Below are 11,692 nucleotides of genomic sequence, written 5' to 3' on the forward strand. Positions count from 1 at the left end.
GGAAAGGAAGAATGGGCCCGGCAAATTGATGCCAGTACTCACACGTCAACAAGGCTGGCTTTCATTCGAGTTTGCTTTGCTTCTATTCATTCAATCGGTCTGTCATTCTGTAATCCATCAATTTACATGCTACGCCAAAGGTCCGAGTTCAAGGGTCAACACCCCTGCCTGGTGTGCCCTCACCCTGCACGTCCGTCGCTCGCACTGCGAGTCTGTCATGCACGAGGCATGACAAGACGGGGTAAGGTATTCGAAACAATTGTAGTAAAGCATTCAAAGGTCGATAAGGTTCATTCATCTCAAGTATCGTTGTCTACCACTCGGTACACACACGCGCGCGCGCTGCAAGGCGCGTTGCCGTTCACAAAGAACGTTTCGTCCATTACAGACGGGGACTGTTGGTGGCTGAGTCGGGTGCAATGGGCCCCAATACGCGGCGTCGGTGACTCCCAGGCCGCTCTGTCGCCGACGCCCCACGACGACGCTCCTCCACGAGGGTACGCAGCTCTTGATCAACGCGGGCAACTTCCAACGTGGAGGGCTTGGGCAATGCTGACGGCAAGCTGCGGCGAACGTGATGGGTATGGTGGCGCCGCGGTGACGTGGTGTGGGGTGCCGGATGCCGCGGTGGTGAGGGGGCCAAAGTTGACGGGCCATCATCTTTGCGTAAATTCGGTAAACAACGTACAGCCCCAGGTGCGGCCCCGGGCTGACTACCACCTGGTAGAGTGGTCGTTGTCGTTGTCGTTGCACTTGCTGGCACTGGTTGAGGCGCGTCGCCGTGAAAGGCACGCCGCAGCAGATGTAGTTGCATGGTCAACTCGGCCTGCGCACGATGCAAGGCCCGATTGTCGTCTCGAAGTGCATCATTTTCTGCACGCAGCACTGATGAAGCCTCAATTTGGCCTTGCTGGGCCGTCATGCGCGTGGCCAGCTGTGCTAGCTCTTGAACGTGCTGTGTTTGCTGGCTTTCCAACTGCTCGATCCGGGCACGCGCCTGCGCATGTTGTTCGCGCTCTGTCGCCAGCGCAAGGCGCGTCGCCGCCAGCTCTTCTGTCACGCGGGCCAAGTTTTCCGCCTGTGACTCCTCATCTGCCACACATTGAACCAGCGTGGCGCATCCATCCAGACATGGAGATCATGAGCAATGACGCTGGGTCAGGGGTGCACAGAAGGACCCCTCACACCATCAAAGGTGCAGGCCCAGAAGAACATTGGCCAATCATTGCAAACCTGGGCCGCTGGTTGATGCGGAGGTTGAAGTCTGCCGAACGTGCAACTCGAATAATAATTCTGCCGAGCAAAGTCAACGGTCAAAGGGCAGAGAGAGAGAGTGTGTGTGTGTGTGTGTGTTCGATGGTCCGATTCACTAGACTCTCCCGACGAGCACAAGCTGACAGACCTCGGTTTTTTTCCTTAAGGTCTCCAAGCTCAGTGCGCAACGCCTGCAACGTCTTTCGATTCTCCTCCAGCAGAAAACGCTGAGCCGGTGTCAATTCAGAGGTTGCCATCTTGCCCGCGCTCACGCCCAGCTCACGGAAATGTGCCAGACACCATGACCTCGAGAGCCCACCCGAGGCCAAGTGCCCTCTCCCTCTCTCCCCCAGGCAACCCCTCTCTTCCTAGTCACCCACTATCGTTCAACGTCGACACGTCTTCCAATCAAAACAGGGCCGCGCCCGGGCAGGTGACAGGGGGGGGGAACAGCGTCAGTCCTTTACCAAAGAGTGTTAACAAGAAAAACATCAAGAAAGCCCTGACAACCAGTTTCGTGTCTTTTTTTGTGCGTTGTTCCTCTTCAACTCTTTTTTCTTTTTTTCTTTCTTTCTTTCCTATGGAACCTCATTCCCGGCATATGTGCTTTGCAAGTTCATGTCCTCGAAAGGGTTATCAAGTCACAGTGTGCTTCTGATCAATTGTGAGAGGGGCCATGTCGATTATTCGACCTTGGGACGCTTTGAGGCACGGCCCGGAGTTGATTCAGCTCCCTCGTCAGAGCTGTCGGACGAGGCTGCGCCGTAGCCTCCGCCTCCTGCACAGTCAAAAAAAAAAATGGATATGAGCGACAAGCAGTTTGGGCCCAACGTGTCCCGGCCACACTGGCTCAGCTGAGGAAGACGCCTCATGTACCTGGTGTCAGCAAACGTAGGACATCACCCGCGGCAACAGACACGCTGGCCTTGCCGCCAAGATTAATCTCCTGGCCGTCTGATGGAAAAACGTGGATTTTGGTCAGGAGCAACAATACCAGGGTGAGCAAAGCTCAGCAAACCTTAGCAGCACATGTGGGAAAAAAAAGGTCAGGCACGTACCGGCACGACGCAGGATGTTCAGACCACGCGCTCCAGGCCCGCCACCCGCCAAACCGTTGGGTTGCAAGGAACGTCGCTCCGTCAGCACAGATACAACCATTGGCTCCCGAAAGCTGCACACGTCACATTTGTATAGGTGAGCGAGCGATGATGGCACTCCAGCCATTCCCATAGCCATTTCAGCACAATAGCTTGCAGAACAACCAGCTACGAGGCATGATTGCGCCACGTCAGCCATGACGCTATGGCTGTCCATCACCTACCGCAGCTCACGCACGACGCCATTACCACCGCGATAAAGACCCTGGCCCCCTGAGTTTTCGCGAAGGTGGAAGCGCTCCACCACCACAGGATAACGGCGCTCCACCACCTACCACACACGCGCCCAAACCACCCCACACATCGCATTCAGTACAGACGTGCCCAACTCGTGAACTTCCTTTCACTCACACCCTGCCGGCAAAGGCACGCACCTCTGGGTCCGTGATGCGAGTATTGGTCATGTGTGTGTGAACGCCCGAACGGCCATCAAAGCCGGGGCCGGCGCCCGACCCACCAGCAATCGTTTCGTAATAGCCGACGCGCTACGCGAGCCCAGACGAAAACGATTCGCATTCATGAGGAGTCTGGTCAAACCAGCTTTTGGAAGATTTCTTGCGCCAGCAAAAGTTTCGCCCCTGCCTGGGAAACAAATAGCGGAAACGACTTGACGAGGAGAGATCATCTGCGCGGCATTATACCTCATTGCCAAAAGTCACGTTATTCATGCACCCTTGCGAGTCGGCGCAAGCACCAAAGGCTTTTAAAATAACATCGCACAAACGCTGCGATGTCAGCACGTTGCCGCCCACCACAGCTGCATCATCGCTCGGCCAGATCAGGGAGCCACGAGGAATCTACTCGCCCCGGTCCAAGAAGTGAAGATGAGCAAACACGCTCAAGAAATCCAATTTCTAGAGTGATCACATACAAGATACCCCCTGCCCTCCTCCCCAATCAAAAATCTACGACCAAGACTTACATTAATGGTCACGGGCACCAAGCAGCCCTGGTTGAGAGGGACATCGTGGCCAATCATGCAGCGCAAGCAGTAAATAACTGCCGAATACGCCACGGCACGGGGCGTGTTCAGATTGCCCAAAACCTGGGGCCCCGTGCCCGTGAAATCAAACGTGGCCGATCCTGTGGCTTCGTCAATATCCACCTAAATCCAAGCATCCAGTGATGACACATGGGCAAGGCCCGGCTGGCTAGCGAGGTAGCACTCAAGTGCAACGGCAGCCTTACCGTGAGCTCGATGGGCGACCCGTCGTCCAGAAAGTCACGGCAGTGCAGACGCGTGGTCCCGCGTGCCTCGCGGGCAGCTTGAGCCTTGGCCTTGAGCATGTCGCGTACAGCCACCTCGGCGTTTTCCTACACGCAGGATACGATCAGCGGCCGCCGCACGTGCAATAGCAGAGCCCGAGCAGGACTGGTCAAGCGATTGCTAGAGGAGAGCAAACCTGAATGTGCTTCATGTAAGCAATGACCACGTCCTCGCCCATCTCATCCATGAGGTGATTCAGGAGCTCAATGCCACGCTGGTTGGCGGCCACCTGAGCCTTGAGGTCCGATAGATTGTCGCTCAAGTTACGAGTGCCACTGCTGTTTGGGTACTCTGTGATCACGAGAGGGTACAACCGGAACAATGTGTTTCAGATTCGCAAAACATTGTAGTCCAAACATACTGTCAGACTTCCGAGGGATCACATTCTGTGCAGAGCTAGCACATGAGTCGCGCACGCTTACTTTTGGGCTCCATCAGAAGCTCGGTAATGCCCTCTTCTTGAAATTGACCGCCTCGCACCAACTTGAAAGATTTGATGGCGGCACCTTCCTCCAGCAGCGACTTGGAGTGGGGTGGCATGGAACCTGAGTCCGAACGAAGCATGATATGACGATGAATGTCGTGATGCAGGGCCCAGGTGGTTTTGCCTGTCGGCGAGACAAGTCGCTGTGCGATGAAAAATTGAGAGGCATACCGGGAGTGATGCCACCAATGTCGGCGTGGTGTCCACGAGAGGCCACCCAGAACACGGGCTTGGCATGGCCTGCTCGAAAGAAGGGTGTAACGACGGTAATGTCAGGCAGATGACTGCCTCCAGCTGCTGGATGGTTGCTGACCAAGACATCGCCGGCTTGCAGGTCATTGTCCACGATGCCAATCTGATAGCGCACAGCCTCTTGCATGGCTCCCAGATGCACGGGGATATGAGGTGCATTAGACGTAAGCCCGCCATCCGGCGAGAACAAAGCACAGCTGAAGTCCAAGCGTTCCTGCCAGGGGTATGCAGGAGTGAGAAGGCTCACAATTGGATACCGGACCCGGTCTTTAATCAAATGCCAGCAATAAAGTTGGGTGTATTGGCTGAACATGGAGCATTTGCACGAGGCAAATGCGAAAGTGAGGGGGGGAGCAAATGCAGGAGTGCCCACCTTGATATTGGTGGAAATGGATGTGCGCTGCAAGGCCCGACCCATCTGCTCGGCGATGGTCATGAAGCGGTGCTGAAACAATGAAAGATGAATCAAATCGAGATCGGTCGTAATCCGCCTGCAGAACAATGCCGAGCACGGACGAGCCGGTGAGCTGGATGGAGTTGTGGTGCGACCATTTTGTAGATAAAGCGGAAAGGAAGGACGCGTCCAAGCATGAAAGGGGGAGGAACAATATAAAGAGTCATAATCCGCGCTCACCGCGAAGTGCCCTCGCCGACAATGACCTCGAGGTCGCCTTGCTTGGTCAGTTGAGCTTGGCAGTTGGGCTCAATGAGAATGGTACTGGTGGCGGCCGTCATCAAGGCAGGTCCCTGAACTCGGTCTGATAGGCTCAAATCGCTGAAACGATAGACGGGCGTCTCCGTGGGCTTGCCGTCCCGAAAATAGATTGTATGCGTTGCCGAAGGCTGACGGCGTACAAAAAGAAAGGCCCAACAGGATCGGCATTTATGGCGAATGTTACCCGTGAGCGCATGTGCGGCCTGAGCTTAAGCATCAAAGATATGAATAATGAAGCAACCCAGACACGCAAGCGTACTTGAATGGCAGGACCGGTCTCCTTTGGCACATGGCTGGCCACATGGCGGGTCACGCCCGTGGCACGCACGCGAACATCATCCACGAGAATGTCACGTCCGGGAATGGTAAATCCAAATTCACGCTTGTACTGCTCCAAGAAGGTGGGCAAGAAGGCTTGAGGATCCAAACTGGCCAGCTGGGTGAAGGAGACGCGGGTTGCTGAACCGATGGTGGTCATTTGCGCACAGTCAGTGCCCCGGTAGCGCATGTTCAAAAAGGGCTCGACTGTCCCCCACGTGTGCGGCAAATGAGATGCGTGAGCTTTTTTACCAAGGTTAGGCAAAGCCTGAGCTTGTGCCTTTTCACTTTGTAAGTGTCACTCGGCCATGGACATGAACGGTGACAAGCTGCAACGTCGGGGTGCAAGCCCAAACCACGCTTACTGATGATTTTGTCTTCGGAAAACCCTTCGGCAACAAGGGCATCGCGTGCCTTTGTGGCCAGCTGCTGGATGTGCTGGAACAATGTGGAAGCGGTTTTCTCAGAGTACACACTGGCACACGGCTCCTGCTCCTCACGCACCACATCGGCTGCAGCCAAACCATGCGCTAAACCGACCAAACACACAACAGCAGTCAGGCATCATCCAAACGCACGTGCAGGTCAGTCGCAGGCCGTGAAGGCTACACAACAATCAAAATGGTCCTGACTTGCGAGCTACGGATGGCCGAAATCAAGTTGAGCCCACCAACTCAAAACTCACCGGACAGGATACCCGAGTATTTGGAAATGTGGATGCGAGCCATGCCCAAGGATTGGGCGATGGCGCAAGCATGCTGCCCACCTACAAGACCAAAGGATGGTAAATAAAGATGGCTGAAACCGGCGGGGGAGGGCGGAGGGGAGGGCACTGGCCGCTATCCTACCAGCTCCGCCAAAACAAGCCAGGGTGTGGGTCGAAATATTGAAGCCGCGTGCTTGGGTGAGTGACCTGATTGGGCGACACATGGCTTCGTTGGCCACATCGACAAAGCCCAAGGCCACCTAATCAACACGCGATATGGCGTGAGCTCACAAATACCCTGACTTTGATCCCGTGAACACAAACGCACGCGCGGTGCCAACACACACACACACACACACACACACACACACACACACACACACACACACACACACACACACACACGTGCCCCTCTTTGCATCTGGGTGTCTCCGTTTGCGCGCCAAAAGAAAAAAAAAAAAAAAAAAGAAAGGACAAGCCAGGTGCAACGCTGAAAGACGGACTTCTTGTGGGGTAAGGGTCTTGAGCGGCTGGCCAGTCTCTTGGGCCTTGGCTTGCATATAAGCATTGATCTCATTGGTCAGTGCATCAAAGGCCGCACGTGTCGCTGCTTCGTCGAGCGGCTCATCATTGTTCTCGCCAAAAATGTTTGGGAAATCGGCAGGACGGATGCGACCCAAGAGGAGATTGGCGTCGGTCACTGGCATAAGGCAAGGCATGACGAGGCAGATCCCATGTCGCATGTGGAATGAGCCAAAGAGCCATGCCTAGTCAGAGGCGGGACATGGGGAAGGCCAACAGTCAAGCAGAGCGAAAGAGGCCTACCTGTCAGCGGTCCACCCTTGCGGTAGCAGGTGGGGCCGGGATGGGCACCCGCACTCTCGGGCCCAACCACAAACATGCCGGCACGGAAAAACAGACGTGAACCGCCGCCAGCGGCGACGGTATTGATATCGAGCTGGGGCACTTGAATGGTGGTACCAGCAATGGTTGTCTCGAAAACATGTTCGAACGAACCACCGAAGCGAGACACCTATTGCCACAGGCACCGTGTGGGCTGGGCGATGAGTGAAGAGCGGATGGCGCGGACATGGTTGTGGCTAGTGCATGCATGGACGGCACAGAACACAGGGGCGCACACGAACATCAGTTGAAGTGCCACCCATGTCAAAGCCTGCACGACAAATACATGATCCAAATACGTGAGCAGAGCAAAGACACTATGGGCTGCGCTTGGGGCCACCGCCTGCATGAGGGACAGCTCGAGGGCGCACGGGGCCAACTGACCGACGACGGGTGTGGTACCGTCAAACGCGGCCAGAGCGTAGCCGACCACGCCTGCAGCAGGGCCGCTCACAATGGCGCGAGAGCCGACAAAGCGATCCATTGGAGTCAAACCGCCATCGGACTGCATGAAAAGGACGCGAACCCCCGCAAGGTCTCCCTCAAAGCCGCCGGCAAAGGAACGCAGGTATTGGTGGATGGCAGGCGTGAGGTAGGCGTCGGCACAAGCTGTGAAGCCGCGGGGCACGATCTTGGCCATCTGCATGACATCAGAGCTGAGGGAAACGTGTGTAAAGCCCATGTCGCGAGCAATCTGGCCGACGCGTTGCTCGTGCTCAACGTGAAGATACGAGTGCATGAGAACAACAGCGAGGCAGCGAATGCCGGCATCAAGGATCTTTTGCAGCTGTTGACGCAGAACAGCTTCATCCAGTGCTTGCCGAATCTCCAGGCGCTCCCCCGTGGCACCTTGCAAGGGACCATCTTCACTCAGGAGAATACGTTCATCCACTTCAACCACCTATTTACGAGACATCGTACGCGGTCACTGGCCAGTGTGTGCATATGCCGCACCGGGAAAAAAAGGGGGGGTTACAGAGGGGGAGCCTGAACGAGCCTGTTCATAGAGCACTTCGGGCATGCTAATATCAAGGTCAAAAAGTTTGGGGCGCGCCTGATTGCCAATGTGCAAGAGGTCCCGGAAGCCAGCCGTGATAGCCAGAGCCATGCGTTCACCCTTGCGCTCCAAAAGCGCGTTGGTGGCGACGGTGGTGCCCATGCGGATGGACTCGATCTGTTGGGTGGGGATAGGCTGAGCCGCATCCAGTTCATGACCCAAAAACTATGAAGGATGCACATGGACCATATCTTTGAGGAAACGCACAGGGCCATCCGAGCCCCTCTGCCTCTGCCCCTTAATCAGCTTGATTGGCGCAGCGACCCATGACCCAGCAAGGGGTCCGCGGCCGGGACGGCGGAAAGGAGCTGGGGAAGGAGCTGGGGAAGGAGCTGGGGGGTTGAGGGAGATAGAAATCAAGACCAACCTTGGACATGACGCGACGAATGCCCTCGCGCGGTGCATCCGGATAGGCCGGGTCCACTGAGAGGAGCTTGAGGACGGTTGCGGAGCCATCTGGCAGCTCGGCATACACGTCCGTGAACGTACCACCCCGATCAATGGCAAATCGAAACATGATGCCGAACTTTGGAGATCAAGTTCCCCCTGAAACCCTGGCACAAACACCCTGTCACCCTAAACAAGAAGACCCCCCCCAGCCAGAGTGAGACCACGCCAGCCGTCCAGGAACCACGTTCCCGAGCCCAGGCAGATGCAGCAGAACAAACGCGATTGGAACGAACCTGGAATTACAATAATATGCTGTGTTGAAACAATTTCTACAACACGCAGAACACGAGGTGGTGCGTCTCTTTGGAGGTCTTTGGAACTTGCTCTCTCTCTCTCTCTTGCTCTTGCTTAGTGCTCTCTCTTACCAATTCATTCTCTCTCTGTCTCTCTCACTCTGTCTCTCTCTCTGTCTCTCTCACTCTGTCTCTCTCTCTGTCTCTCTCACTCTGTCTCTCTGTCTCTCTCCTCTCTCTCTTCTTCGTTCACCCACTCACTTTTGCTGACATGGACATGCTGACAACTGCATCAGGGGTGTTGAGAACAGGTGTCTGAATGATCGCTGATGCTTGCGTGCATGCATGTTAAGGCGGTTCCCAGCCAGGGACGGCGAGAGGATTGAAATCCTAGTCATTTCCACTGCTGGTGAGACACTGCAGAACACAGGCATGTCGCCATGTGTCTGCGACATTGTGTGCGTGTTTGCAAAAGGTATGTTCACAACGCTCGGCACTGCTGCTTCCTTCCACAAGTACCCTCCCTTCGATTCCTTTCCCACTCGCACATCACATAACGGCCAAGGCTGCCTGGCCCTTGACGAGCTCAACCCCCATTCATTTCTCTGTGTTCCGATTTGCCATTCGGGTGTCGCTGGGATCATCGCCCTCCGGATCGTCGACGCCCCCGACACATCCTGGCGAGGATCTCCTCGGTCACCCTGCCACCACCCACCACCTACTGGTCGTCTCGTGCGTAGCTCTGCCCCTCAAAGCAGCTCGTCAGACCCGACCCTGCTCCCACACCTTTCGTTTGCCCACAACATGCCTGGCGCGCCAGCCGCCGGGTGTCGGGGCTCCGCACAGATGCTCCTCCTTCTGCTCCTCTCGGCCTGCATCCATGCCAAAGTCATCATGGACCAGCACACGGATGACAGCCACACCATTCGCACCGTTCTCTCAAGCGACGGCATCGTTCAACACTTTCAACCACATCAAGACGGTCTGCTGACAACCGTTAACCTGAAGCTGGGTTCCATGGAGGTGCGCTCCCGATGCCTACCCAAACGGCTATACTCACCAGCCGCCCTATGCACCATGCTTGTGTCTCACTGCGCATCTGTTCCGTTCTTCTTTTCACTCGACTGATTTGTTCATGTACCTGGCCATAGCCCTGTCGTGAGTTTAGCGCAGAGTTGATTGTGTTTGAGGCTCTGGCCGACACACTGGAAGAACCTGCACCCGTGACCAAAGCTTGGCAGCCAAGCAACCGTGAAGCTACCCGACGCATCCTACACCGCCAGCCCGTCCAATCGACCTGCTCTGCTTGTGAACTGTCCGCAGATACCTGCCTCATGACGCCAGCTTGCTCGCGCACGGCCTGCTTGGCTTGGCAAGGTTTTCAACTCGACGCTGCCATCACTGTTTTGCACAATCAAACGTATGGTTTCCAGCTTCAAAACTTTGCCTCCCCACTCGGTGGCCTACCCGCCGTGGGTGTTTCCCTCGCGAGTGAAAACCATGGTGGCTGGTCCAACTTGCCCATCAACACCCGCCTCCTCAACACCCCCACCCAGTATACCTTTCGCGCCTTCCTCGACGTCAGCGATGCACAGAACGAAGCTGCCCTCCACGCTGGTCCCACTACCGAGGGTCCCAACTCGGGACCCTCGGTCGATCAAACTGACCCAACCGTCGCAGTCGTCGTTGGTACGTGAATAGTCCCTGCCTATGTTGTCCGTGGGTTTTGCTTGATTCTGTTTTTGTTTTAGTTATTTGTTTTTTTCCCGTTACTGGTCTGGTCAAGTCGTTGCCCCTGACAAGCTGATCGTGCATTGCCCTCGCTCTCACAGCCGTACTCTTAAGCTTGGTTGTACTTTTGGCTCTCGTCGTGGTGCTGGTGGCGCGACGCGCTCGGACCAAGGCCCGCGTCGCTCTCGATAATTATCAGCCCAAGCCTTGTGACCTCGACCCTGACTTTGACACGCGATCTCAAGCATCCTCTGTGTTGGCCTGGCGTGCCCCTGTGAGCGTGACGGCCTCCTCCACACCGTTGTCAGCCCGGCGCATCGAGAGCACCCCTGCAGACTGTGCGAGCCTACACGATGGCGCTGCGCTACCCCTTTACACCAGCATTCGCCACTTGATCGATCAGGGACATGCTGATAACGTTTCCCACTCGGCGGATACCATTTCTTACACCTCCATACCAGCTGCCACCTCGTTTCTAGCCCATCCAAGTCGCCAACCGGCAGAATACCCGGCGCGCCAAGGTATATCGCTGTGCCAAGCCGAATTGGTCGGTGTTTTCTCGCCATCAGCCCTCCCACAACTCACTCTGAACACTGTTTCCCGTAGTTGTGGTGGCCCCCTCCGACACATCCTCCATCGAGGGCAAGGAAGACGTGGTCTCGCTTGAACATGTTTCCATCCTACCCGCGCAGTCTTCCTGGAGCAGCACGCCCATGGCCTGGGGCACTACACCTCAGTCACATGTCCTTCCACATGTCCTCTCCCTCGTGGAGGATATAGACGACGAGCACGACGACCCTGATGCCGCCGAGAAGCTCTTCGGACGCCTGACCCTTTCTGAGGTCTAACACAATGCATGTCGCCGCACCACTAGGCCATTTGCAGCATGCGCTCGCAAGAGCAGGCATGTTTTTTGTGCCAGTGGGTTCTTCTGGTGTGGCTGCGCCCTCTATCCCTTCTCGTTCCTCTTTTTGTTTGTTTTGGTTTTGATCGCAAGGCATCTTGCCCAATGTGCTGCAAGAGGTACAAGCGTCTGTCCAAGCACACTCAACCCTCCTCTCTGCGCTCTTGTATAAGATATCTCTCTGCACCATATTCTTCATTATAATTGACCAATTTGCTCAACCACTTTAATGATTGGCTCAATTTGGCTTGGGCCCATAGA

The 11,692-nt window shown here is 55.7% G+C and overlaps 3 protein-coding genes across 3 annotated transcripts; 1 reads left to right on the forward strand and 2 right to left on the reverse strand.

Moving 5' to 3' along the window:
* Positions 1 to 107: 107 nt before the first annotated feature.
* MONBRDRAFT_36411 (uncharacterized protein) lies at positions 108 to 1,728 on the reverse strand. Its single transcript, XM_001744320.1, has 2 exons — positions 1,403 to 1,728; positions 108 to 1,092 (listed from the first exon to the last, which is right to left on the reverse strand). The coding sequence occupies exons 1-2, from the start codon at positions 1,509 to 1,511 to the stop codon at positions 383 to 385; spliced, it is 819 nt and encodes a 272-aa protein (XP_001744372.1). The 5' UTR covers positions 1,512 to 1,728; the 3' UTR covers positions 108 to 382.
* Positions 1,729 to 2,122: 394 nt separating this feature from the next.
* MONBRDRAFT_15677 (uncharacterized protein) lies at positions 2,123 to 8,630 on the reverse strand (the record flags this gene model as incomplete). The annotated part of the gene is made up of 22 exons (XM_001744321.1): positions 2,123 to 2,208; positions 2,313 to 2,425; positions 2,576 to 2,682; positions 2,786 to 2,896; positions 3,053 to 3,208; positions 3,334 to 3,516; positions 3,600 to 3,725; positions 3,815 to 3,969; positions 4,101 to 4,223; positions 4,334 to 4,628; positions 4,788 to 4,905; positions 5,049 to 5,257; positions 5,389 to 5,654; positions 5,813 to 5,977; positions 6,133 to 6,213; positions 6,296 to 6,413; positions 6,657 to 6,853; positions 6,979 to 7,186; positions 7,299 to 7,327; positions 7,441 to 7,957; positions 8,033 to 8,278; positions 8,481 to 8,630. 22 exons carry the CDS (start codon positions 8,628 to 8,630, stop codon positions 2,123 to 2,125), a joined length of 3,759 nt encoding a protein of 1,252 aa, XP_001744373.1.
* A 970-nt stretch (positions 8,631 to 9,600) lies between these two features.
* On the forward strand, positions 9,601 to 11,375 carry MONBRDRAFT_6831 (uncharacterized protein; the record flags this gene model as incomplete). The annotated part of the gene is made up of 4 exons (XM_001744129.1): positions 9,601 to 9,819; positions 9,948 to 10,485; positions 10,629 to 11,048; positions 11,134 to 11,375. The coding sequence occupies 4 exons, from the start codon at positions 9,601 to 9,603 to the stop codon at positions 11,373 to 11,375; spliced, it is 1,419 nt and encodes a 472-aa protein (XP_001744181.1).
* Between the last annotated feature and the right edge of the window lie 317 nt (positions 11,376 to 11,692).

Source organism: Monosiga brevicollis, genomic scaffold (genome assembly GCF_000002865.3).
Source record: "Monosiga brevicollis MX1 MONBRscaffold_5 genomic scaffold, whole genome shotgun sequence".
NCBI classification, from domain to species: Eukaryota; class Choanoflagellata; order Craspedida; family Salpingoecidae; genus Monosiga; species Monosiga brevicollis.

What these genes read in the sequence shown, in the direction of transcription:
- MONBRDRAFT_36411 (XM_001744320.1), bottom strand. Translation starts at nt 1,511, where the DNA reads ATGGCAACCTCTGAATTGACACCGGCTCAGCGTTTTCTGCTGGAGGAG. An exon ending in CCTTAAGGAAAAAAACCGAG is followed by an intron (nt 1,093 to 1,402) that starts GTCTGTCAGCTT and finishes AATGTGTGGCAG; the next exon opens with ATGAGGAGTCACAGGCGGAA.